Source organism: Colletotrichum scovillei, assembly GCF_011075155.1.
Source record: "Colletotrichum scovillei strain TJNH1 chromosome Unknown Contig00008, whole genome shotgun sequence".
Lineage (NCBI taxonomy): Eukaryota > Fungi > Ascomycota > Sordariomycetes > Glomerellales > Glomerellaceae > Colletotrichum > Colletotrichum scovillei.
The window spans coordinates 1,573,096-1,599,019 of record NW_023336266.1 but is presented as its reverse complement, the minus strand read 5'-3'; the positions used below and the strand labels follow the sequence as shown (position 1 = coordinate 1,599,019).

Here is a 25,924-nt window from a genome sequence, read left to right as displayed (position 1 = left end):
CACAGTTTAAAGGCATCAGAGCCCTTTCATCAGTCCGTTAGCCTCAGTACCTCGCTCCCGCTCTGCGCAGAATCTCCAGAAGAATTCAAAGACTGGTCCGATCCCCAGCTTTTCTGCAACATATCTCTGATCTTGACCATCTCAATGTCTGAAACGCCGGAAGTAAAAGCTCGCTCTTCGGGAAGATCCAGCATCCCAGCCACCATTGCCCGCTCTAGTCCGGCCATCAGATGTTGCATGAGGGTTCGAGGGTAAAGATTGTACGACGAAACGTGGGACGGCAGTTCTGTGATGTGCGAAGCCTGAAGCATTTCCACAGAATCATAACCGACATCAAATTTGCAGCCTTTTGTGGTCGTCGATGAGAATCTCTTCCAAGACACAAGTAGTAGGAAGATGGAAACTGACCTCGAACATTCTCGGCAAGCTGGAGAAATTCGTTCCAGGTGGCCTTGTCCCCCACGACAATTGTCTCCTCCTGCCACTTGTCCGCATTCAACATCATTGCCACAACGTTGGCTACGTCGTACGTGTAGGTGAATGTGATGACATCGTTTCCTGTGCCTGGAATTCTGGCAATTTTGTTGGCAACATCAACGGCCACCAAAAATGGGGGTAAGTGGGTTTTGACATGCGGCATCCCGTAATAATCAAGGAAGTAGCCGACGGTGAAAGAAGACCACTCCAAAGTTGTCGTCCTCAACAGTTTCATGGCAGCCAGCTTGTATTTGACCCACGGCATGTATTCAATGATTCTTTAGCTTCATTAACTTCTACTCAAGCGGAGAGGGTAATCTTTTGTAGCTCACCCGTCTGTGATCGGCGTTCCCCAGTTACTGGTAATGAAACGTGTGGTCGTGGTGGAATGATTCGCAGCGCTGATCAAATTCATTTCAGCTGCCATAGCAGAATCAGTGGTTAGACTTAAGCAGGAAATGACAGTGTGGATTTTGTTGTTCTCTAGAAGACATTGAAGATGATTCGCATCGTCATAATCCACAACGAGTGAGTGAACTTGATCAACATCGGTTTGAGGCGCCTAGTGCTCATACGTGGGTCAGGATAATAATATTCTGGCTGGCGGAAACAAAGCTCCGTACCTTGCGGCCTATCACGTAAACCTGATGTCTTCCCTGGAGTTTGAGAACTTCTGTCACTGTTTGACCAAAGTTGCCGAAGCCGCCGGCAATTGCGACATTCACCATCTTGATGAAAGAAAGACGTCGAGGAGTGGTGTCTTGTTGTTGGGATACTGCTGGGATAGTTCCTTTGGTAGGATCACCAGAAGTTATATATCCGATGTGTGAAAGGACCAATCCTGGGTGGATTTACACAATCATTTATTCAAGATCGCAGAAACTGAATTAGATGGACAAGTCTGATTCCGAAATTTGTATAGCATTGTGTCATATGAAGTGACAGAATTTGTCAGGTGGGATGTTGAGATGGTTGAGTGCTTGACTAAGATTGGGCGGAGCGGGATCTTCCCAGTGCCTGTATGTGCTCCTGAGGGCTGCTCGAATCCAGCCATTCAGGAAACTATCCCAGGCTACTTACCAAACTGTGCCCTGTGTGCAAAGATTGGGAGCATTCGAGATCAGGCATCGGCGATACGTTTGTTACTGGTTGGTAGGCAAGAGGTGGGATTTGTCACGGGTTGGTTTGAAGGTTTGTCAGGTGGGATTGGAAAAAGTCATCTGCGGAGTTTGAGGCGCTGCGGAGTGGGGATGTTGGTTTGTCAGGTGGGATGAAATCTACCATTGCTTGACCCATTTCCACTATCGGCCGCTCAACCTTCAACCTGAGAAACGTCCCTCAAGTTCTACGGTCAATCAACGACGCAGCATAGACTACAATGACTTACCAATGTACCTATCCAGGATGTTCTCGCAGCTATATCCGAAGAGAGCACCTCCGACGGCATATGCGAAACCATGCTAATGAGCAGCTACACTGGTGTCCCCTTTGTCCCTCTAAGTTTAACCGCAAGTAAGGAGAATCCAGTTTGTGCCCTATATTAGGACAAAAATTCTCATCGCGATCCTAGAGACACTCTGAGCCGTCACTTGAACGAGCTTCATTGCCACGCCGCTACGACTTCAACCCGTTCGAACCAGGAGCCGCATCGCGTTTGTGAAGAAAGAAAGCCCCCTGCATTACCTTTCTACCTGCCTCAAGAGCAAATCACAAGTCGCCAATTACACAACTATTTCAATATGTTTCATCCAGAATGGCCAATCCTGCACAAAGAGACATTCATATCATGCCCTCAGCCACCCGAATTGGTCCGGGCGGTTACCATGGTGGGTTACTGGATAGAGCGTACAACGGTACCTGAGTCGCAGAGGAAAGCCGAACACGACCATGACATTCTGATGGGCTGGGTAGACAACAAACTGGTAGGTGTAACGCTTTTCTGATCTCATCAACCTTTCTCCTTCGTCTTCGCTCTCTTTAGTTGCTTGACTCTTGCCTCTAGTTCTAACAGCCGCTATTAGTTACCCTTGCTTAGATCAATACCAACATCCACCAAACCCTATCGAGACTTGCCATCTGCAGCTCTTTTCATTGTCCAAACGACATTCATTGTCATTGCATTCTCCGCATCGAGATTCAATTCTCCGACTCCTTTAATAATGACAAACCTCTGGTATCTAATAACGACCCTGAAGAAGATCGGCGCATATCAGGATTCGAAGGTAGACTGCATAGCTCAGTCAGGGACAACCCCACAACAAAAGTTCCTCCTACGAGAACATTACCGACGGCAAGCAAAACGTATCCTACTCCCCACAGACTGATTTCTCATGTGGTAAACAGACTTGGTTTACTTTCTTTCAAATTACATGTCCTTGTTTGGTCTCAGTTCCTCCGCAAGAACCCGAAGCTTAGAATGTCGCGTGCTATTATGCCCGAGATGCTGGATTTGCACATTCCCTGCCCGCAACTTGATTGGGATCAGCCACTTTCTTCGTTGCCCGAACACATACTTTCTGGGCAATATCAAGGCATTCCTGTGTGTGGGATGTTTGATCAAGCTGTAACTCAGCGGACCCTTGGCCCCTTATCGTCGGTAGTCCTGTGGGACTCCATGCTTGGATTATGCTTGGATGCATGCGTGCGCCTTGGAAAGACTATCACCATCGGGGTTCGGAATTAGCTTGGAGAACACTGAATTTGAAATTTGACCTTAACCTCGGTGGGCAAGGGTTGTTGATACGAGTCGCAGTGTCCGATGGTACAAGCATGGTCGAATTGGGGTTAACAGATTTACTTCTTTATGACAATCAAAGCATCCAGACGAGTCAACACAGGAATAGTATCACGGTGAGTGGGTTAAGTACAATGAAGGCAGCTGAGGTCTTCAAGATAATTTGCATTACAGGGAACCGTGTCGATCAGAGCATTACTTCAAGAGAGTTGATGCTATGACGGCGCCTTTATAGCTAAGATTCTACCATTTTAACACGGAGGATTGTTCGTTGTTCAGTAGAAATACCTTACCTGACTTATACCACGATGAGAGGCTATTGATGATTTTAGCTGTGGTCTACTGGACAGGACAGTGTTTTGCCATAGCTCACGCCTTTGCATCATCTTCAACACTAACTTTCCTCACGACTCGAACAGCATATCGCGTTTTGGCAGGAGAATTAAGGGAAAGGGATGCTAAAACCCAACATACTCCACGTTTTTTTTCGGTTTTCAGGGGAAAAGAAGAACCAGGACTCTTCATCTCAGATAGATGGCTTCATAGGCCTTCATCAAGAAGGCATCGCCTGGGCATACTTACTCATTCGCAAAGCGTGATGCCATGTTAATCTGTCTACTCATGATATTGTACTCTCCTCACCTTCCTGTGAGGAGCAGAATGAGATCAGAAGATATGTGATGTCACAAGACATAAGTATTCCCTGAAGCATTGTAGCCCTTATATCTTTATGTCGGCGAGCCTCGCTTCCCGGTACCACTCTCGCAATAACCATGCCACTATTCCTGCTGAAAAACACGTCTAAGAACAGGCAGGAACAAACACAGATCATCGGAGTAGTGAGCGCGAGCTAAAGCTTGCGAGCTTAGAGATATATAGCCGCTCCTTAAAGTAATGGCCGTATGCCACTGTTAACTTCGCAGTACCATGCATTATAGAGCTTCTTCTTTTACCATCCCGATTATGATGCCCTTGAATCGGCCTGCAATCCCACCTGGCACAAGCCAGCCCGGCCTCGGCCTTCCGCTTGGTCTTTCTTGCCGCGCCATCGAGAACATACTCCAAGCACCCAAGACACAATTCTTCCAGCCCCCTTGGAAGGTGGCTTGCAAAAGCAAAACGCTACAAAGCTAGACCAAGCAAAGGCGAGCCCCCAATGCCACGTTCCCGCAGCGACCACAACATTCTCCCAAGGAGCTATCGGGTTTCTAAGCTCAAATCACACGATCCTCGTAGAATTTCTCCCACGCCAGTCACCAAACATCCAGCCACACATCACTCTGTGCGACGCTGGCATGTGGTGTCTCAAACATCTGGCTTACCTAGCTCGCCTAGCCCACACCCTCAGCCCTAGGAAAAGGAAGTGAATTGCACTCCGGATGGATCCTGCGCACAGGTTCCCGCATATCGTTTCCGACGGAAGGACGCCATCACTGATCAGTGGTCCCATCTACTATCGTCGTCGCGAAGATGGGTCGGGGACGACAAATCCACCACGTCGCAACAAGACCGGTCCCGGCCTTCGCCTCGTCCATCAACCATCAAGCCGTTCGCCCGGCTAGCTCAATCGGTAGAGCGTGAGACTCTTAATCTCAAGGTTGTGGGTTCGACCCGTAAGTGCTTACAATCCCTCATCTAGGCATGAGCTTCGCAGCTAACACATTCCAGCCACGTCGGGCTCAATTCCCGTCAGCGATTGACATCAGATTCTTTTTTTGCCCATCGGCTTTCGGCTTGCTTTTTCGTCAATATTTGTGTGCCCCACTGAGGACCAGCATTATCGGCCAGGAGTTGAATAACGGAGCCTAGAATAGGCGTCGAGGAAGCTTTGGCAGTCGCTGAACGTTCGACGGTCGGTACTCATTAGGATTGATGAATAGGAAGGAAGTTTGCGAATGTCGGCGAAATGAACTTAAGAGAGTAATATCCATCTTCTGGTCAAGTATGGGTTGCGAACGTGTCTATTTGGAAATGTGGTGTTGGCCTGCAAATGTCAAATGACGTTGAATTTCTGCCTCGGCAACCAGGTCTCAGTGACTTAGCAACAGTGACACAGAAAATTGAATGCCCAGTTTAGTTGAACCCAAATTGGGCTCATCAAACCCCAACATGTCGCTGGAGATGGGGCGCTAGTAAGCAAAGGTGCAGCAGGATGCCCATGCAATCCTGCCAGGGGTAATGCGAGATATTGCTTTTCATACCACCAAGAGATCACAAGCGGTGAGACAGCTCAGATCCAATACCCGGGATGGATGGTCGAGAGCTGGATGGCCAGGCCAGGTCTACCGTCCATCGACTGCAAAAAGCATGGCGTCGAGAAACTGCCCGACAGGTTGGTTGCCAGTGCCAGCCACAACGTTTTTGCAACGCGGACGGTTGTTCTGGTGAAGGTTGATATTTGGGGGCCGGGACGTGCTGGCAGCGGGATGGCGGAAGCTATCCGGACGCCAGGCTCAAGCTCCGAAGCACTGCGGAATGGTGAGCTCCAAGCCTCCAACAGCGCGGTACGTACCATGTGTAAGCATCATGGAGACGATTGGCTGATGATGGGAAGTGCGCAGTAATTTGCCATTCATAGACTCAATTTCCATAGTTCACCTTAGCCTGACAAGCGGTGCTAGCGGTCTCGAACCAGTCAAACAAAGTTGCCAACGGTACGGAGAAACACTGGCTGGCTGGTGATCTGAGGTGCATTCTTGATCAGTTGAGGACCTTGAGGCTTGAGGTAGGTATTCCGTCGATGGGGAGTGACAGGCAGTGCCTTGCATATCAACAGGGGGCAGTGGGTCGTGCGCCCAGCGAGCACCGGGGATCCGAGCCGCTCTGCCCCTTGTGTTGTGGCTTTCAATATACAACACTGGCTAGAATCGTGATAGGTTCTTGTCGACACCGAGCTGAGGCGCTACGGCTCTTTCAGGCCTCTGGACAGCCTCTACATCAAAAGTCGGTAAATGTTTGGCTCGCATTGCCTGGATAGACATCAGCGGATGACTTTGTGATGGTACCATGTGCAGGAAAGTATCCGTAGGCAGGCAGAAATGAGGCGCCTGCGAGACGTGATCAAATTTGCTGATGCATCTGGATAATGTGCCCCTGGGGAGTACTGCCATGTCACCAAGACAGGATTTCTAATAGCCGGAGTTGCTCACGGGAGCAAGGCTTTGTGCTGGGGACTTAACTATCTGTGCAGAGTACCTCGGCCTAGTGCATGCTGCATATGCAGGCTGCACGTCTGGGAGGCCCTGGGGAATCTTGGTAATCCAGCATTCGGGATTCCCACACCAATCGTCGTTTGGGGTCCTCCGGTGTGATGGTGCACAAGAACATGCAAGGTCTCTATTACGGTTTGCTGAACGCAGAACGACGCATCCATCTCGTCACCAAGTTCGAACCACCACACCCACTCAAGCAGCGTCGGCCGAGCCGCAGCCTTGTGAGTCAAAACGAGATACTACATTGCATAGAAAGAAGAAGCAACTTGCATTCTCGTGACACTCGCGTCAAAGCCAATGGGCATGGTGACGGATGCCACATCCACTTGTTTGACTGGGAATGCCGTCCGCCAGAGCGAAGTCCGCTGCGTAGCCGGTGGAAAAGCAGACATGACTGGATGGCGACTATGCCGGAGTTCCCTGCGCCCCATGGCCGTGAATACGATAGCCAGCGATTCGGCGAGCGCCATTGACTGTCAGATACGAAGTGCTCTTGTCAAGACTGGAGCCTTAAGGGCTCGCCGTCGCCTCTTGCTTGTGAACCTAGGCAACCTGTCCGGTGAGTGAAGATGATGAATTAGGAGTGCGGCTTGTGCAACAAGTGTGCATGGTAATGGTAGGAGCCTCTCCAGGCATCATGGGCCGAGGCAGGCGGAGCAGTCGACATGGTTTAAAGGTCCGCAACTCCCGTCCGCAAGAAAGGATGCTGAGTTGGGACCCATTTCCTTCGAAATCCCCACGGATCCGCGAATACGCTCGCGCCATCATTCGACGCTGGCTTGCACGAGTGAAGCCGTTTCCAGCGCACCACACCGGTCTCATTCATTGTTGCTTGGGGCATCACCTGGCCGGCATTGAGAAACAGACAGACAGGGCGTGACAGGGTGCGTAGGTTGGACAGGCAAACCGGCCGGTTGGTTGGCCTGGGCATCTGGAGCTTGGTGTATCCACCCCTTTCTTGCGTCTCATTCCAGGTGTTTGCAACATCTGGAACCTTGATGGGCATCTGAGTCAAGACAGAGACCTCAACAGTTGATCCAAATATCTACCATCGAGCTGGTCGCACGCGAGGCAAAGCGTCTGTTTTCATTCGTTACCTGTTCTCTTTCATTCGTTAGACATTGGACAGTATCAAGCCAAACGACATCAGCGACGAACCCATCACCAGCCGGTGAAACAAACATCAACCGGGAGGCTACAGCGATATCGACAGCGTGTAATTGATTGCCGGGTATCTCGCCCGCCACAGACACACGGTGACCGGGGTCTGAGAAGCGTAGCACCGCGCTTGGGTAACACGAACTTCTGCCCTCGAGACCTTCTCTTATTGTCTCCACGTCACTTCTGTGCTTCGTCTTCAGCCAGCGAAAGCTCTACCACCTTCGGCATTCCATCTAAATTTCGAAGGGTCACGATCCTATATCGCAGTGTACTCGAGCTCGATTGCATAGCTGTCCAAGGTCGTTCTTTGTTGTTCTCGGTGGCGGCTTGTCAAACGGCACAGAGGGAGACGACTAGAGAAATCTGTGGACAAGACCATCCGGAGTTCCAGCATAAATTGCCTTGGGTTTAAGGCAACGCAAAATAGACGACAAGAAAGAGGCGAATTGAGACGAGGGAGCGAGACTCCAGGAGAAGTTCTTGCAGAATTGGAGACGCGTCGTCCCTGTCCCTGTCATCCCGGGTTTGGGAGTGTCGTGTCCAGTTTGGTGTTACACGAAAGACTCTGCTCGATTTTCGGCTCCGGCCGCCACACAAGCATCTCGCAAGCTCTCAGCAAGCAACAGCGGCACTGGCAGTGTCAGCAACAGCAACAGCACCTCAACAGCCAGCGGCAAGTAGTACCTTAGCTTACTGAGCACCAACGCAGGGCGAGCAGCAAATAAACGACGGGAGAGACCTGAGTGTGTTGCTTGGAGACTTGCATCACGCATTTGCCCATTTCCCCCGCCAATTCCCCCCACGCCTGCGCGACCGGACTGGGCCATTACATTTCGGGAGAGAATTTTCGAGGTGCCTACCTGCCTTGCCTGTACAGGTTTCAGGGAGAGGAAGGAGCCGACTGGCTGACGTACAACGGACTCTGTGCCTGCCCCTTCAAGTTTCCACAGATACGCTTTCCAGTTCCTGCTCTTTCTGCAAGGCACCTTGACCACACGTCACCTTCCTTTTACCAACAGACCGAAGGTGTAGAGGAAGGTGTGCATCAGACTGAGCCCAAGGCTGCTTCCCTCTTCTGCGAAAGTACTTACTTTCTTGCCTTCAAACTTCCCGGAGTCCTTCCTCACCAAAACGGTGAACCGAGAAAGGGAAGGAGACGATCTGATACCTGAACCCTGCAGTTACCAGCCAGTTCCTCCCTCTTTCTGAGACGTTCTCGCCCCAGCTGGAGTAGTTGGTTCACGTTCCCTCCGCTTAGACGACAGTGCTCAGCTGCCTTGCATCAATTCGACGCACCCGGCACGCATCTACATTCTCTCACCCCAACAGAAGGAACCTGGCACACCTGCACGCCTGGAACTGCAAAGAACAAGGAGAAGGCTCAATCGTACCTTAGGTATTGCACTTGCACTTGCACTTTCTTGATCTTACCATAAGGCAAGGGGCCTTACCTTACCTGGGTCCAACCCCTTCCTCTTTATCCTTCCGTCCTGTACTTTACGGATAGTCCTGCGGTCTTTCCCCTTTCCCACCGAACCTGGCTGGGATCGGGTACCTGCTCCTTCCCAAGCACCTGCAGCAAACACGTCCCCGGAACGCGGTGGTCACTCTTTAATATCGACATTCGGCACCTACCTCACTTCTTCAAGCTTTCTCTTTTACACCGTTACCTTTCGAACCGTCTTTCTAGAGACGAAAAAAAAAGGCAATCTAGATCTTGCTTCGACTTGCATCATTCGGTCTCCTGCCGGCTTGCATCATCCATCCTACCTCTCCATCGCCAACTGAACTTTAAACTTCACCTGGAAGCAACCATCGAAACGCACTTCTGCCCGCGCAGGTCCACTCTACGCACGACGCCGCAGCCCTCTTCCATCGTCACCCTTGTTTCCTGAGCTCGCTTCCTCCTGCAAGCTGCAAGCTCTTTGCTGGATAGAAAACTAAAACTTGGGGAAGGAAACGAAACAGAACTCCGTCTGGCAGGCAGCCCTTCCCGTCTTCCCCGTCTTGCACCATCCCTGTTGAGGCACGCTCCCCAAAGGCCTGGACATCAGATCACCCACAGCTCCATCCATCCATCCCTGGCCAAAGCTCCCCCGGTATCCCTCTCATCATACACCCGTCACTTGTCTCTCCCCCAGCATCTCGCAATCTTCTCAACTTTCATTTGTCGGGAACACCAGCTAGCCGCCTCTCGATTTTTGGTGAATCCATCAACTACCTAATCCGTCCACCCCCTCGAGCTCTCTCTAGTCGGTATTCGGTCGTCTTGCGGATCTACGGGTGCTCCACACGTCCTCAACACCGTCTGCCGCAATGGCGTCCCTCGAAGAGCTTCTCGATAGCCTCCACTACCTCTATCCGGCATTGGCCTTCGCCTATTTTGCAATTGCTTCCGCTGTTGCTGTGTGCACTCTTCAGACTTTGCGGGCAGCCAATAACCCAGGCAAAGAGTTCATCCCTCGGTCATGGATCCTCAACCTTATCGTTGCCTTTGTCCTTACCTACGTCGCCCAGATTGCCGTCATCGCCATTCAGTCCATCGTCCTTCAAGAATGGATTGGCCAGGAACATGAGGTTATTGGCTTGCTTTCCTGCATTCTTGTCTTTGGTACTCAATTGGCCTTCCTTTCCGACACAGAACACCCTGTGTGGACACCGTACTGGGGCTCATGGCTCATTTCCTTGGTTTTCGAGCCCATGATTGGAGTGCCAGATCTCATTATCAGACGCTCCAGCACTTTCGAGCACTGCCGCATCGCTCACCTTGTCTTTGCTGGTCTCCGCTACTATCTTCTTCTTACCATTGTTTCCATCTACGTTGTTCAGCGTATCCGAGCCAGCCAGGAAGAAGCGACAGACGAAGAACGGCAGTCTCTTCTCGGTCAAGATGGCCCAAAGTCCCGATTGAGCAGCTCAGGAAACGGGAGCCAGAGCTCTACTTCTACGTACGGAACGACAAGTGATCCACCAGAGTCGTACTGGGCCGAACGCCAGCGAAAGGCACAGGAGGAGATGGAGAAGCGCCTTCAGGAAGAGGGCAACTGGCTGACGTACATTAAGGGATTCGGCGTAAGTTTTGGATTCTTCTCGTCCCTTCAATCACTCCTGATATTCTTCACTTGCCTGACACCAGTCTAGATTTTGTTTCCCTACATCTGGCCTGTCGGACAGAAATCCCTGCAATTACGCCTTGTCCTTGTTGGCCTCTGTCTGCTCGCCGGCAACGCTCTCAACCTCTTGATCCCGCGTCAATTCGGTATCATTGTCGATGAGCTCAAGGACAAGAATTTCAGCAGTGCCTGGTACGGAGTTGCGATCTACGGTCTGCTCAGAATCGCTGCTTCTGACGCCGGTATTGAGTTTCTGCGAGAATGGCTCTACCTTCCTCTTGAGGTATACGCCGATGGGGCTCTGAGCACAGCAGCATACCGACACATCTTGAACCTCTCAGCCGACTTCCACGATTCAAAGAGCACATCTGACATCAGCCTGGCCATGTATGGCGGGTCAAGTGTATCCGATCTCCTGGAGTCTATCTGTTTCCAAGCACTTCCCATGCTGATCGACCTTGTCGTTGCCATTGTTTACCTCTCGGTGATCTTGGGGCCCTACGAAGGTCTCATCACCCTGGCGACCAGCACACTTTTCTTGTTCATCGCTACGAAGATGATTGCTGTGATGAAGGAACGCAGACGGGCCCACGTGAACGCCCAGTACGCCGAGCACTACGTACGCCAGACTGGAATCACGGGTTGGCATACGGTTGCATCCTTCAATCAGACGACGTATGAAGATGTGCGCTACTCCAACGCAATTCACACCCGCATCAACTGGACTAAGCGTGTACGTCTCGGGTGGTTTACTGCGCAAGCATTCCAGTCTCTGGTTCTCCTCTGTGGTTTGTTGGCCGGCGCGATTCTGGCTGTGTACAGGATCAAAAACAGCAAGGCCACCCCTGGTGACTTGACAATGCTCTTGATGTACTGGGCTCAACTCACGTCTCCACTGCGGTTCATGGCCAGCCTCGGAAAGAAGATTGGAAGCGATTTGATCGACGCCGAGCGACTGTTGGACATTATGAAGAAGGAGCCAACAATTGTGAACAAGAAGGGGGCCCGTCCCCTGAAGCTTGTTGGTGGCAACGTCAATTTCAATGATGTGAGCTTCACCTATGATTCCAAGAAGAAGATCATCAACAGCATCTCTCTTTCTGTTCCCGGCGGCCAGACGGTGGCCTTTGTTGGTGCTACTGGTGCCGGCAAGTCCACCATGTTGAAGCTACTCAACCGTTTCTACGACGCCAGCGAGGGATCCATCTTGATTGATGGACAGGATGTGCGTGACGTTGACTTGCACAGTCTCCGTGACCGCATTGGCTTGGTGCCACAGAATCCTGTGCTCTTCGACGACACAATCATTAGCAACATTCGGTATGCGAGAATCACCGCTTCTGACGACGAGGTCTTTGAAGCTTGCAAGGCTGCTTGCATTCATGATAAGATCATGACTTTCACCGATGGATACAACACGCGAGTTGGTGAGAGGGGAATGTGAGTAGTCCCTGTGTCTGCGATAGGACTAGTAGCTGACCAAAACCAGCAAACTTTCCGGCGGCGAGCTCCAGCGTGTTGCTATTGCCCGGGCAATTCTCAAGCAGCCCGAGATTGTGCTTCTGGACGAAGCGACAAGTTCAGTGGACACCGACACAGAGCAGAAGATCCAGCAGTCATTCATGCAGCTCTGCAAGGGACGAACCACATTTATTGTCGCGTATGTATTCCATTTTTTTCATGCTTCTATTGTTCACATCCTTGCCACTGTGCCACTGAGCTACCGGGTCCATGTGCTAATCATACACAGTCATCGACTTTCAACCATTATGAACGCCGATCGCATTGTTGTCATCGAGGATGGTGAGGTTGTCGAGCAGGGCAATCACGCTGATCTCGTTACCGCTAAGGGAAGGTACGCAGACCTATGGTCTAAGCAAACCTTCCTGAAGCCCAAGGATGACGAATCCGCCATCAACAAGAAGTCGTCTGCAAGTGACACCGACGACTCCACGCTCGATGGCACATCGGAGACAGATGCTTCTGCGTCCGAGGACACCCACACGACACCGACTCAGGCGAGCAAGGGAAACGAGGCTGTTCAGACTCCCGGTAATCACAAGAAAGAGGTAGAGTCAGCTGAAGATTCGTCTTTGGCAGATTCTAACCACTAATTGTGTAGGGATCTCGATTGAACCCCGTTGCACCCGAATTCACGCCCAAGTCGACCCCCATCACCAAAATTTCTTTTCCATCCCCCACTCGCCAGCCCGTCACAAACTCCGCGAAGCCACATGTCTCACCCATTCGACAGACTCCCAAGCGGGTTTTGAATTGGGCGAGCGCGACTTCTTCGGATGACGATTCCTCCCCACGATCCACTGTTGACACCACGACCATTTCTGCCGGCGGCCGTGCTCAAGTAAGCTTTCTGTCTGGTAAGGTCCCCTTCATGGTGTATAATTGCTCTCAAGGAAAGATGTCTGACCGCGGTATGGCGTTAGGTGCTCGACACGACAGTAGAGTACAAGACTCCGACAACGACTCAGTGGACACTGTCATCAAGCTTGAGCCTCCCCTATTCAGAACCCCTCACCCTACTGCCCGTCGCTATAACGCCATGAGCGATTCGAATGGACAAGCTTGTGGCGATACTGATGCGATGGACCAAAGTGGCGATGATGCTGATGGATTCATTGCTGTAAGATTCTCACAGCCATCCTTAGCCGAGCGAGAAACTAATCGGCTGCAGGAGGTACGCCATGTATCTGCCCCGGTCTTGAAGTTGAAGACCGTCGCACCGGGCCAGGATACTCGTGCTTCCCCAATGACCATCATCGTATCCAAAGACTTGATCAACGACAAGCTGCCGACACCCGGCTCGACTAGCACTCCTGTCTGTCGCCACAAGGAGAATGTGCCTGAGGGATCTCACGGTCCGGTTACAATCAAACCAACGACGCCATCATCTCCTCTCAAGGAGGTCACGCAGTCTAACTCAGCTGTATCCTCGCTCGCTCGAGATTCTCAGCAGTCCAACAACAATCGTGGTCAGAGAAAGCGACACAACCGAGGCGGAGGCCGTGGGCGTGGCCGCCATGGTCATGCGAAACCCCCCGATCATGGCGCTCATCATTAGCTTTCAACAGCTTCTCAATGAACCCCGCGCCGCACATTATCAGATTTCTTTTGTTCGAGTTGGCACCGGTTCCATGTACTATTCTCGGCCCAACAAATGGCTTGTTAGGTGCCACTTTCTACGGTATTATTTAGAGAACGGCGTCAGCGCAAGCTGGCTTGTCTAAAAAGACACGGAGGGGGCTACGTTTCATATCATGAGAGTATTTTGTTTCGCATCAAAAGCAACCCAAAATTGGCGAAGGATCAGCTTCATTAGAATTGGTGGGCAAAAGCTTTAGAACAGACTGGGGGATACTTGAGTTTAGATTAGACTGGATGTATGGATAAGAAGGGTCGATAGCTTGGCCAACATGCTCAGTTACCTCCACAGCCCTTTGCTGTTTCTCAAAAACGTCCTTCAACCTTGGTCAAGGAGACTCGTCTCATGGGGCCGTTAAATAGTGTTCTATTCATGCACAGGAGTTTTGTGCATGTTATTGTGAGGGTAATTCTAGTAATAAGTCGGAGTGGTTATCGACTTTGTTTCCTGGCTTTTCCAACGGCAAAGTCCTTTCAAGTATGAGTTTCATTCTCTTGAAACGACGCTTTAGGCCGAGCCTCCACGGCCAGCACCAGCACCAGCACCAGCGCCTCCTCCGGGAGCACCACCCGGTGCACCTCCACCACCCATCATGTTGCGTGCCCTAGAAAGAGTTAGGATTGAATTCTGTGATATTATGACAGGTAGACCACTTACATGTCGGCGATGTTGGGATCGGACATAAGAGAGTTCAGGTCAGGCATGCCGCCACCGCTACCGAAGCGGTCGGCCATCTCGCGCAGGCGAGGGTTGCTCATGAGGTTGTTCATCATGTCGGGGTTGCTCATCAGGTTCTGGGCCATGCTCGCGAACATGGGGTTGTTCATGATCTGGCTGAAATCGGGCATGCCTCCGGCACCACCGCCAGCTCCTCCTCCTCCGCCGAGCATGCTCGCCAGACTGCTCAGGTCGGGCATACCGCCCGCGCCACCGCCCATGCCACCACCGACACCGGGTGATTGGCGGGGCAGGTCGCGCTCCTCGACCGACATCTCCTCGACGCGGCGCTTGGCGGTCTCGAAGCCCTTCTTCATGGCCTCGCTGCCGCCGGAACCCTCGAACTCGATGCCCTTTCCGTAGGCCTCCATTGCGCCCTTTGCGTCGCCGAGGGCGAAGCGGGCGAGGCCGAGGCGGGACCAGGCTTTCGTGTAGGCCGGGTCGACGGCGACGGCGGCCTCGGCGTCTGCCTTTGCGGATTCGTGGTCCTTTGCGGCGGAGTGGGCGGCCGCGCGGTTGGAGAGGAAGACGGCGTTGCCGGGGTTCAGGGCCAGGGCCTGGGTGTAGAGGGCGATGGCGGAGGGGTAGTCCTTTGAGGCCATCGCGGCGTTGCCCTTTGACTTGAGGGCGTCGGCCTCCTTCTTGTCTTCTTCGGTCACCGTCTTGGAGGCCGAGGCGGCGGCATCGGCCGCGCCTGCTGCTGCTGCGCCGGCGGAGGCGCCCGCTGCCGCGGCCGGGGTGGAGGCGTTCTTGAGCTTCTCGTAGACGGAGTAGACTTGGTAGAGGTTCTGGGCGCCGACGGCCTCTGCGAGGATCTTCTTGTCGGTGGGGTCGACCTTGAAGGAGTCTGCGATGCACTGGATTGCGACGTCGATGGAGTCCTTGTCGTCGGCGGGGAGGGTGCCGTCGTTGACCGAGGTGGAGAGGAATTCGCAGATTGCGACGGCGAGGCGCTGTTTGGAGGTTACTGTCGCCTGGAGGAGGGGTAAAATGTTAGCTCATGATCGTGCTCTTCTCTTAGGCTGCCTGCCTCTCCGGAGGATGGGATGGAATGGGTTACTTACCATTTTGACGATGTGTGAACTTGTGGATGTGTATATAATCGAATAGAGGGAGGGTTCGACACGAGGATGGGGGGGGGTATCAAGAGGTGTTGTAAGATGGTGGAGAGCTTGGGTGTTGTGTTGTTCGTTTTTTTTGGGGATCGTCCTCCTTTGTTACGATGGCTGGCGGGTTGGGCTTTGCGGCTGCTTGGCTTGCCCGCGTCACTCCCCACGTTCTCTTTTCGCCCGGTCGGTACAGCTGTTTGGCTGGAAGGTTCCAGCGCAGCCGCGGTGAAGGTGGGGGAGGGGGGACTGGGCGGGTGGGCGTCAAGCGGCGGCGGCGTTGGAGCCTTGGAGGGGAAGAGCCTGGAGGAACGTACCGTTTGCCCCGCTGAATGGGACAGGCGCATTTCCTCTTCGCTTCAATTTCATGCAATCATGCAGAAATACGGTTAAATGCACATAATATCTATGTTCATCACTGTTGACCGCACGATAATAAATCAATACCTTAATCTGACTGATTCGTTACTGTCAGACAGAGGCCGTGGAGATGAGAAACACCTCGTAGTCCGCCATGCTGAACGATATCTAACCATACAGAATGAAAATAAAGCAAAAAAGGTATACACTCCTCCTATCCTATTCGCCAACGCCGTTTGATATGCAGGTGTGTACTGTCGCTTTCAATTAGTATGTTTGATTTCTCATCTCAACGTTCCCTAAGTGGCGGGAGAAGTGGAAGAGGTCTGGTTCCTCCGCCTGTCAACGTTGCGAATTTTGCGCAGAGGCTTGTTCTTCGCGAGGCGGTACTTGGTGTAGAGCCGGAACACGTCGCGGATCACCACATACATGCAGCCTCCGACAAGGTTGCGGCCCCATTGCTCCTGAAGCAGACCTGTTCGGATCTTGAACCGACCAAAGGTACCTGCAGGAGATGTCCAGTGCTTCGGTAGTGCCAAACGGATGGCCTCGCCCATGGCGGCAGAGAAGACTGGTAGCAGGAGTGTGCTCACAATCGCATTTGTGACGTCCTTGAGGCTAGCCTGGATGCCACGCTGGCGCGGTGCTGCGGGCGCCGGCTGGGCCGCTGGTTGTTGAGGTGCCACGATCGGTGCCTGCTGTGGCTGGTTGCCTGGCTGGGGCAACTGGGCAGGGAGGGCGGCAGCGATATTTCCGGCGCCGTTCTCCTGCTCCGCTGCATGTGCCTCCTCGATCTCCTCGACGAGAATCTCGAGGTTAACCATGTCATGGTCCTGTCCCACCTCCACTTCTTCCAGCTCAACCTCCATCTCCACGTCGGGGATGTCCAGCATATCGATAGCCGCATCGATCAACCCTCCCACCAATCCGACGTTTCTAGCAGCTTCGTTGGCGCCCTCGTTGTTCCTACCACGGCGGCGGCGGTTGCCGTTCTGTCTGTTGTTCGCCTGAGGTGCGGGCTCGGGCAGTCCAGCAATTATGCGCTCCCACCTCTTCTCGTACGGGCAGACGAACTCGTGCCATAGGTTATTGTATACAGCTCTAATGTACGGGAAGCACGCTGCCGCGAGTTGAGGGGACGGGGGCCAGGAGAAGAAGTGGTCGTCCTTGGCCATGTGGAAAACGCCGTACTAGATCATGTCAGTCAGGTCTGCGAGAAATGAGTATGCAGAAAGGTATGCTTACCAGCGCGGCGACGGGCATGAAGAAGACATTGCCCAGAATAGGGACCGATGAGCCCAGAACCAGGGCGGGCGCGATGGTCGGCAGGATCGCGACGTGGATCCAGTTGACCATGGGCACGCCTCTGGGGTTCCTGTCGTTGAAGAAGAAGCGATACGTCGCCTCGGGGCCCGCAAACACCCGCACCGCAATGTTGCCATACATGGCCAAGCTGACCCATGTGCCCGCGCCGATCCCGCCGAGGATCAGGCCCGGCGACACCCTGCTGAAGGACTTGTAGATCTGGTTGCTGAGCGCGAGTGCCGGGTCGTAGGGCTCGTCAATGTTGATCTTGGCCTTGCACACCGGGCAGAGGATCTCCTTGCCCTCGCGCTCCAGCTCCGTGACCCACTGGATCATGCAGTCTTGGTGGCCTTCGAGGGTGCATGGGCACGGGTCGACCCAGGCGGACTCGGAGGCGCCGGACTCGTTCTCGTCCATGAGGCAGATGAAGCAGCGGCGCTCGCCATCTTGAGGACCGGCCTGAAGTGAAGGTATCGTGTCGGTCATGCTGGGTGACTGGCGCGAGGGTGCTCAAGGTGGAGATGGTCGGTTCGTTGAGGTTCGGGGGTGGGAGATGCGGAGAGTGAGGGTATATCGTGTGCGGGAGCTCTTGAGCCCACGGCGCAACAAGAATCGCAGAAGTGGGAGGGTGTATGCTTCTATCGCATGGTAAGAATTGCAATAAAACTCTATGGTTTGGTATTGCGAAGGTACAGGGAAGCGATCCTGAAATGTGGGATATCGTGAAGTTGCGAACAGCCTGATTGTCCGTCAGTAGCTGGTCAAGCTTAAGCGGGTGTGACATCAACCGCCCCAAACGTCCGATCAACCGCCAGTGGAAATCCATGGTGAGCCGAGGCGCAGGGTGGAGCCCTCGGGAGTTAAGGTGCTCGAAGTCATGTGGCTTGACAAGCTATGTCCCTCAAGCTTCTGTGGCGCTATCATGGCTGTGCAGCTGAGTCAGCATCTCTGTAGTCGGTCATGCGATCTACAGCTCGTGGAAGACGAAACCAAACCTTCCCACTATCCATCTCTGTTATAGGCAGGCACAAGCAGGCCTTCATTTTTTCGCATCTATACGCAACAGATTGAGCGTCTAGAAGATGTTATAGTTGCTTGGGAAGTTGTATGGCTGTGACTTCTTAGCGGGGAAAGAATCCGTTCTAATCATAAGGATCCAACCAAAATTCGACCAACAACACCAACACTGTGATCATCCATGCACTAAATCAAGCCCTAGATTTCCTTCCAGACAATTCCTTCAAAACTCCTCCATCCACGTGCTCTTATTATCTTGAAAGACATGGTCATCGGTCTACGTCTTCCCCCGCGCCTCTTCTCTAAGCTCAGGCTCGTCAGGCGAATGTTCGCATATCCTTTTCAATGGTGCGTACAACGATTGTGTTGACCATCTATGCCATCATACCCAGGGGCTTTACGCAGAGTACCGTAATAAGCTCCTGTTGACTGCTCCTGGACATGTGGAAACGACCAGATCCTCGGGCTCTTCGTCGCCATCGGTAAGGGAAGAGAGGCTTGCCAAATGGTACTTCTCGTATTTGATCATGGTCTTTGAACTCGAGTATCGGTATTGTCCTCCCATAATTTCCCGGGGCGGTCTCAAGTAATTGCCATGAGATCAGTTGGAGTATGAAACCCATACCTAGTTCAACCTGGGTTTCATCTAGTACATTTGCCTGTAACGTTTCGTTTGTCTCAGCCAATAATCATACAGGATAATATCCATTTATAAGCCTATTGTCAAAGAGCTATCCACAAAACTCAGAATTGCTTCCATCTGTGCTCGATTACAAATTGCTCCTATTTTTCCGTGTTCACTTCGAGTTGGAGATCTTTGTGTCGTACAAGAAAGACAAATATGGAGGGGCTGTCCCCGTTCAACTCCGATGATCATTGGGAAGATCTCATTAGTCCATGCCATTGACTCGCTCCCAAAACCCAGACATCTGTTTGATATTTGATATATGTTGCGGTTTCCTCCTCCTCTCGCCCCTTCTTTTCCCAGTCCTTGCACGATATCAAGCAGCGGCTGCCCCATTCACGCCTGACTTGGGCTTGATCAGGCTCGATTAGTGGTCGAGGCGTACAAGAACAATGCAAAATATAGACACTAATTGCGCTCGTGCATCAGCTGGTTCAGACTCGAGATCATCGATGTGGCACCGGCATTCAGCCAAATCCCCAAACTCGAGGTCGAACAGGAACTGGTACGGGCATTGTACGGTAACCCTAATTCCAGATGCTTTGAAGAGAATGGCGCCGTCGAGCTCCACTCTTGGAAAGAGTAAGAGCGTTTACGAAGTCTCCAAAGTAGAGGATGTGTTGATAGTCATACAAGGCGACTTCCGATTTATCGACGAGTTCCCACCGAAATTATATTCCCATGCCAGACTAGATCTTTCAGAGAGGGTGTGCTTGACATCATCGACGCCAATAGGCAGTCCAAATCCATCGCTCGCCTTGCCGAGCCGGCAGTAAGGTTGCACCAACTCCAGAAGTATGCATGCGCGGCGGGTGAAAGGGAAGAAATCTTGTGAGCCTAAATTGGCCTTGGAAAACCATACTTGAGGAAGCATCAGGGCTGGGAAGCCACCTCGTGATCGGAGGCTCGCCGAATGCTTTGGGATCCTGTAGCAGGAATTTCCTTGCCTCGAGTAAGCCGTGTCGCATACCTCAGTTTTGCGATTCCCTTCCGACTTGTGTCGCTTCTAATTGACGGCAGTCTCTATCACAATCTTACTAGTGAGACCAACTCACTTAATTGTACATGCAAGGCCTTAAATGTCCCGGGAGAACTGGACCGATCGAACGGCTGATGTGTCGTCCTTGCTCTAGTGCATCGAACATCGCACTAACGCTCAGGTTTACACGGAGGTTGCCTGTGGATGCGGGTTATATCGATGATTACGAATCCAAGACCTGTTTTCATCTGCATGGCGTAATCCCCGGAGATCCAGCTCGCAGTGCCAAAACAGTGACTGCATCGGCGGTAATATCTCGCGGCGTTTGAAGGCATTACTTACTTTTGAGATGGCCATCCCGTCGGCCACAGCCGCTTCGCCCTGCCTTCGGCGAAGAACAGGAGAACATCAAAAAGCCATCCGCGCGCACCGAATGCGATCCTGATATATGCTGCGCCAACCCCTTGATTTTCAACGTCATCCAGGGCAGTGCTTCTGCCTCCCCCGAACGTAGATCTGCCGAGCTCTCAAAATCCCCGGCGGCTTCCCGGCGGGATACGACGCTCACCGTTCACGGACTGTGGGCGATCGGGCTCCGAAATGACCCTGCAGATGTCATTTGCTTGGCCGACTTAGCGCCGCGACAGTGCCAAGGGCCGCATATTCCCCTGTCCGTCCGCAGCCCTGCCCAACGGGAGTGCGGGAATGCGAATTCGCAGTCGACGGACTTGGCTGGAAGACTGGCGCGCGGATCAAATGCAGGTACGCAAAGACTTGGTCTCTGGCCTGTGATTGTGATGTAAATGGGATCCAGTGAGCTTAAAGCATGTTTCGTCCGAAGAGCACAGCCTAAGAAGGCCGCAGCAATCACAGTTCTGGGTTCGAATGTTTAGGTTGGCACGGGTTGCCACCGTGAATGTTATTCTCCGCGGGACATCAAGGATTATGTTTGGATCGAGGGGCCTCCCGTGGTGTGGTCGCCAACAAGATGATCGGGAAAAGTGCCAAAGCATATGGGCCGTGATGGGTTATTCAGCGAAACACCCTCCTCTCCAGTCTCAGCCCCCTTAAAACGCACAGATGGGAAAGATACTGTGTGGGAAAGTTTCGACATCAGCCACTGAGGTTTGAGACTCTACCGTTGGTCATCCCGTCTCACCATTTTAGCCCACATCGAACAGAGAGAAGTGAACCCTGGCCGGGACGTCCCATTGGTGCTTCAGCCCAACTTGACAAGCCGCACGGCTTTTAATAGCATGAACGGCCTCCCGGCACGGCACATCGGATGGTGGGCGCTGCCCCGAGCGACCAGCTGCAGGTGTCAGGGAAGAAGAAATGGTACAGCCACCCATGCACACGCGTCCCCCTCAATAGATTTCACCCACTAATGAACCCCACCATGGCAACTCCACTGCCGGGAGGCCGAGTGGCAGGTGTTTGCCGTTGCCAAATGCTCAAACGTACGTCAGCCTCCTTGAGATGGGGTGGAAGTGAGGTGGTTGGCTCCAGCTCGTCCAGCTGGAACTCGCGTGATGGGTTCTCCTAGTAAAGCTCAAACACCAGGTATCCATGCATCCTGTTGATTCTGCCCTTCTTTAATGGAGACGCTGACCCGCCATCGAAATAAGGGGGCGGGTTTGGTTTCCATGGTTCTTCACTGAAAGCCTCAGCCATTTCTCTCGTTCTATCTCTTCTCTTTTAAAACTTCTTTTTCTTCCAATATACTATCGTTGAATTGAATTTTAGAGGGTTCTTCCTTCGCCGTAAAATTACTCACAATGGCATTGTCTTTCGTTCGTCAAGCGTCGCTCGTTGCGCTTCTCGCTTCTACAACTTTCGCTCAAACTTTTACCGATTGCGACCCTACTAAGAGTAAGTTTAACTTTGGATCCGCGTTCATTTGAGGATATTCCGACATGTCCTCCACATCACGGCACTCTATGCTTTGGTGGATGAATTGTTTTGCTAACACGAGATAACTTAGAAACGTGTCCCGCCAACAAAGGTCTGTCAAAGAGCACCTATGAGGTCGACTTCACCAAGGGCGCCGACAACGATGCCTGGACCGTCACCGCCGGCAACATCACCTACGGTACTGATGGCGCCGAGTTTACCCTGAACAAGAAGGGTGATGCCCCCACTATCGAGACATCGTGGTACTTTTTCTTCGGCCGCGCCGAGGTCCTCATGAAGGCCGCCCCCGGAACCGGTATCGTTAGCAGTGTAGTCATCGAGTCCGATGACTTGGACGAGGTCGACTGGGAGTGGCTCGGCGGCAAGGATGCTGAGGTTCAGACCAACTACTTCGGCAAGGGCAACACCACTAGCTACGACCGTGGCGCGTTCCACACCATCGCCGCGACTCAGACCGAGTACCACAACTACACCATCGACTGGACCAAGGAGGCCGTCACCTGGTACATCAACAGCAACCTTGTCCGCACCCTCAACTACGCCGATGCCCTTGGCGGCAAGAACTTCCCCCAGACCCCGGCCCGCCTGAGACTCGGTATCTGGGCCGGAGGCGACCCGGACAACAACGCCGGCACCATCACCTGGGCCGGCGGTGAGACCGACTACACCAAGGCGCCCTTCACCATGACCGTCCAAAAGGTCTCCATCACCAACGCGAACCCCGGTGGCTCCTACACTTACGGCGACATGACTGGTGACTACTCGAGCATCAAGATTGGCGCCGCCACCGACGACAGCACCAATGCCGGTCAGAACGACACCACTTCAGGTAACACAACCTCCGAACCCGCCTCCGGGAGCTCCGACGCGACAGCGACGCCTTCCTCTGGTTTCCCCGTGTCCTCGGGCGCCCCGCTGAGAAACTCCACCACGACAGGAACCACGATCCGTCCGACGGTTGCTCCCTCGGCCACCCAGTCTGGCTCGTCCGCCAGCGCTACCGCCTCCACCGGTGCCAGCGCTGCCGCTGGAAAGCTGTTGACCGGCGCGACTGTTGGCACTGGTCTGTTTGGATTTGCTCTCGTCGCGATGGCTGGCCTGTTTTAGAAGAGATATCCCCCCATTTGTTACAGTAGTGTGTATGTAGTTCTTCCCACCACAGTTAGATAATACAGGACCAGAAGAGTCCTACTTTCCAAAGTTAGCCCTATATCTGGCCCGCGGAACGCGATAAATTCAAGTGACTTCAACCCTTGCGTCGATGAGAGAGAGGGAGAAGAGGGCTGTTTTGGCCTGGCCCCAGCAGATACATTGGTGGTAAATATAACGGCTCAACTCGCACGCATGGATGAACCCCGTGTGCTATGTAGTTGATCCATGGATGGTTGGTTTGCGCCCGAACGCACAAACTTACGCTGATTTTTCGAGGAGGGATTATTACGTTAAGTCACGAGGAGTGAATCTACGAAGCCATAACATTTCCTCATCTCTTCAGTTTCCCAGTTTGCTCTTTTCACAATGTCATTTCTCATGATCGTGAGAAGGACGTTGGGGGAAAGTTGTTACATGGCGCCGCACCCTGGAATCACATTGGCATTCGGGTACCTGCATGCAGCCGGTGCTACATCGAGCGCACTATAGTCATTGGCTCGTTTATGTGCCCGAAGGCCATCTTGAATTCTTGATACTCACCGCTGCTACCCTTAGAGTCCGATAAGGGGCCCAAACATGAGGGGGCCGTGTTAGGTCCTCGCGTTGCACCCTTGCTGTCCCAGACTCCAGGCACGTCTGATCGAATTCCATGACTCAGCGACCTCCTGACTGCGACGTCATTATGCAAAGAGGCGAGCGCAACTGAACGCCTGTCTTACCGCTCATAAAACTAGAAGGACCTGAAGAATGCAGATAATGCAGATAATGCAGAGAAAACCGTCAGCCAGTTAGAGGAGATGTTAGCAAGTATCTAGTGAGAGAAGTTCGCTATCTGGAGCGAGCCTTTGATAGTTCAGCAATGCCCACTTGAAGCTTCGTCTACCCCGATTCTGAGTCGGGGATCCCCGAGACTCCATGGGCATTCCTCGTAAAGTGCTGCTAATTGACTTCACAGGGTCGCAATGACACTGGATCACAGGCTCAGAGGCTCTGCGAGAGATCTCTCCAGTCAGCCCAGGACTCCCATCATTATGCTTATTAGTGTGCTCCAGATCTGGAGACATGTTGCAAGCTATGATGCCGATTCAGTTCAGCTATCAGACATGGATATCGCAAGACATGTACTGAGTTACTCCCTGGATACTTTCGGTATCGCGTAAACATGACCATTCAGATTGGCTAGTTAAGAAACTACTCAGAGCCAACGGACTGAGTGTTCGATATCGGGATAGCTACTTACCTACTTCAAACTTCTGTTACATAGTATTGCCCCAAATGCTTATGTTCCGTTCAGCCCGTGTCATCGATTTATACACTTGATATTTCTTGGCATAAGACTGCTCATTTTGGCTTCACTTGACACATGCCGCTGCTTCAACCTGACAGCGTAGGAGTGATGGTCGCCGTTTTCCTCGTTGAATTGGATTCAACCCTAGGGCAATATCTTCCGTTGATGGTAAATCCTGGGCCGCTGTACCTTCTTGTTCACCTGAGCGAGGATGATCCACCGACGGTCCCTGATAAGTCACATTTCTCTAAGGACTGGCTGAGGCATTTCCACAACTCGTTGCCCGCAGAATGCGCGTGGGGAAATATGGACGATCTCGAAGAATCTAACTTGGGAGCCAGGATTCCCAGTAGCAACTTTGATCTGACTAGCACTTCGTATCTATGTGGTTTCAATGCTTGACAGAAATGAGATCTGCGGGGCAGCGAATAGGTTGGGGGCCACTGCCTGTGTCGCCGTGAGCAGCACGACTCGTTCTTCCCCCACTACTCTATCAGGATCGCAGAACTTAAACATGGTAACCTAAACAATGGAAGCCGCAGTATGTACGAGTCAACTTGCCCAAGAAGATCTACAACTCCAGGTCTTCGTTCAGCACTAGAACAATTCTACCTGTTCGTAACCAATACTGAATATGGACTTTAGTTTATTAGAGTTCAAAGCTTAACTCATTCATGCCGACAGCCGAATCATGAAGAGCACTTTTCCTGTCATCTAAGGATAGGTTCCGACGATATACTGTCGTGATCACCAGATGATGGACGTCTCATGATGTTATAAATTCTTTGCTGTTTCCGCGTACTTCAACTGTGCTCTCGTCATCAGAAGCTCATCCTCATCAAGCCTTTCGTTCAGCAACCTCCACTTCCCCCTTCAAACATTCGTTTGCTGTCGCAACCATAACGTTCAATATGCGCGCCACTACTTTCACCGCTGTTTTTGCTTCCCTTCTCACGGCTGTTGCTGCTGTTCCCCAGGGCTTCAGCTGCAAGGTAAGCACGGAACACTAGCTTCCAAGCCACACAACATTGGCTACGAGGCGAGACCCGCTAGATCGGCTTGCTAACAACTCATCAAAGTCCGAGGGCTTCTGCACCTACAGCGACCCCAACTGCAACTTCTGCCTCAACATTGATGCTGCCGCCAAGATCAAGGTCTGCCAGGCCATTGACCCCACCTACAAGAGCGCCCCCGGCGACATCACCCGTGGACCTTCAGGAGTAAGCAACCCCATCACGAACAGAGTCCTGTTTGGCATAGCAAGTCAAGCTAACTCACTCTTCACCTTGCAGGCCGACTTCCAGTGCGTGGTTACTTGCTGCCACTAAACGATGGATGTCATTTAGAGTTCGGGATGGATGGTCTAGCTTATCTAGAGCGCATCTAGCTTGAAGCCTTAGATAGACGCATACGAATCCAAAGACGAACATGTGTTAACTCTTCAGACCCTTGATTGCCCTCTTCTCCTTGAAAGTTGATACTCATTACCAAGCGAGATTTCTGTTTGTCAGGGTTTTCAACAACATTTCGTTGTGCTGAAAAAT

General features: G+C 52.4%; 5 protein-coding genes across 5 annotated transcripts; 3 read left to right on the top strand and 2 right to left on the bottom strand.

Annotated features, from left to right (window-relative positions):
- Positions 1–29: 29 nt before the first annotated feature.
- HER10_EVM0008752 (uncharacterized protein) lies at positions 30–742 on the bottom strand (the record flags this gene model as incomplete). The annotated part of the gene is made up of 2 exons (XM_035478262.1): positions 30–346; positions 409–742. 2 exons carry the CDS (start codon positions 740–742, stop codon positions 30–32), a joined length of 651 nt encoding a protein of 216 aa, XP_035330864.1.
- A 6,554-nt stretch (positions 743–7,296) lies between these two features.
- Positions 7,297–14,141, top strand: HER10_EVM0010704 (ABC transporter). The gene is made up of 4 exons (XM_035480156.1): positions 7,297–10,656; positions 10,726–12,137; positions 12,187–12,357; positions 12,448–14,141. Exons 1-4 carry the CDS (start codon positions 9,901–9,903, stop codon positions 12,809–12,811), a joined length of 2,703 nt encoding a protein of 900 aa, XP_035330959.1. The 5' UTR covers positions 7,297–9,900; the 3' UTR covers positions 12,812–14,141.
- Positions 14,142–16,143: 2,002 nt separating this feature from the next.
- HER10_EVM0001998 (uncharacterized protein) lies at positions 16,144–18,118 on the bottom strand. Its single transcript, XM_035471729.1, has 2 exons — positions 17,286–18,118; positions 16,144–17,230 (listed from the first exon to the last, which is right to left on the bottom strand). Exons 1-2 carry the CDS (start codon positions 17,829–17,831, stop codon positions 16,340–16,342), a joined length of 1,437 nt encoding a protein of 478 aa, XP_035330465.1. The 5' UTR covers positions 17,832–18,118; the 3' UTR covers positions 16,144–16,339.
- Positions 18,119–21,456: 3,338 nt separating this feature from the next.
- Positions 21,457–23,373, top strand: HER10_EVM0008385 (glycosyl hydrolase family 16). Its single transcript, XM_035477910.1, has 2 exons — positions 21,457–21,898; positions 22,011–23,373. The coding sequence occupies exons 1-2, from the start codon at positions 21,805–21,807 to the stop codon at positions 23,045–23,047; spliced, it is 1,131 nt and encodes a 376-aa protein (XP_035330839.1). The 5' UTR covers positions 21,457–21,804; the 3' UTR covers positions 23,048–23,373.
- A 1,918-nt stretch (positions 23,374–25,291) lies between these two features.
- On the top strand, positions 25,292–25,708 carry HER10_EVM0001196 (uncharacterized protein; the record flags this gene model as incomplete). The annotated part of the gene is made up of 3 exons (XM_035470951.1): positions 25,292–25,372; positions 25,460–25,600; positions 25,673–25,708. 3 exons carry the CDS (start codon positions 25,292–25,294, stop codon positions 25,706–25,708), a joined length of 258 nt encoding a protein of 85 aa, XP_035330410.1.
- Between the last annotated feature and the right edge of the window lie 216 nt (positions 25,709–25,924).

Excerpts from the sequence above, each read along its gene's own strand:
- HER10_EVM0001998 (XM_035471729.1), bottom strand. The coding sequence starts at position 17,831 with ATGACCGACACGATACCTTCACTTCAGGCCGGTCCTCAAGATGGCGAG. Across the intron at positions 17,231-17,285 it reads TCATGCCCGTCGCCGCGCTG|TACGGCGTTTTCCACATGGC; the intron begins GTAAGCATACCT and ends GACATGATCTAG.
- HER10_EVM0010704 (XM_035480156.1), top strand. The coding sequence starts at position 9,901 with ATGGCGTCCCTCGAAGAGCTTCTCGATAGCCTCCACTACCTCTATCCG. Across the intron at positions 12,138-12,186 it reads CGAGTTGGTGAGAGGGGAAT|CAAACTTTCCGGCGGCGAGC; the intron begins GTGAGTAGTCCC and ends GACCAAAACCAG. Across the intron at positions 12,358-12,447 it reads CGAACCACATTTATTGTCGC|TCATCGACTTTCAACCATTA; the intron begins GTATGTATTCCA and ends AATCATACACAG.
- HER10_EVM0008385 (XM_035477910.1), top strand. The coding sequence starts at position 21,805 with ATGGCATTGTCTTTCGTTCGTCAAGCGTCGCTCGTTGCGCTTCTCGCT. Across the intron at positions 21,899-22,010 it reads CGATTGCGACCCTACTAAGA|AAACGTGTCCCGCCAACAAA; the intron begins GTAAGTTTAACT and ends GAGATAACTTAG.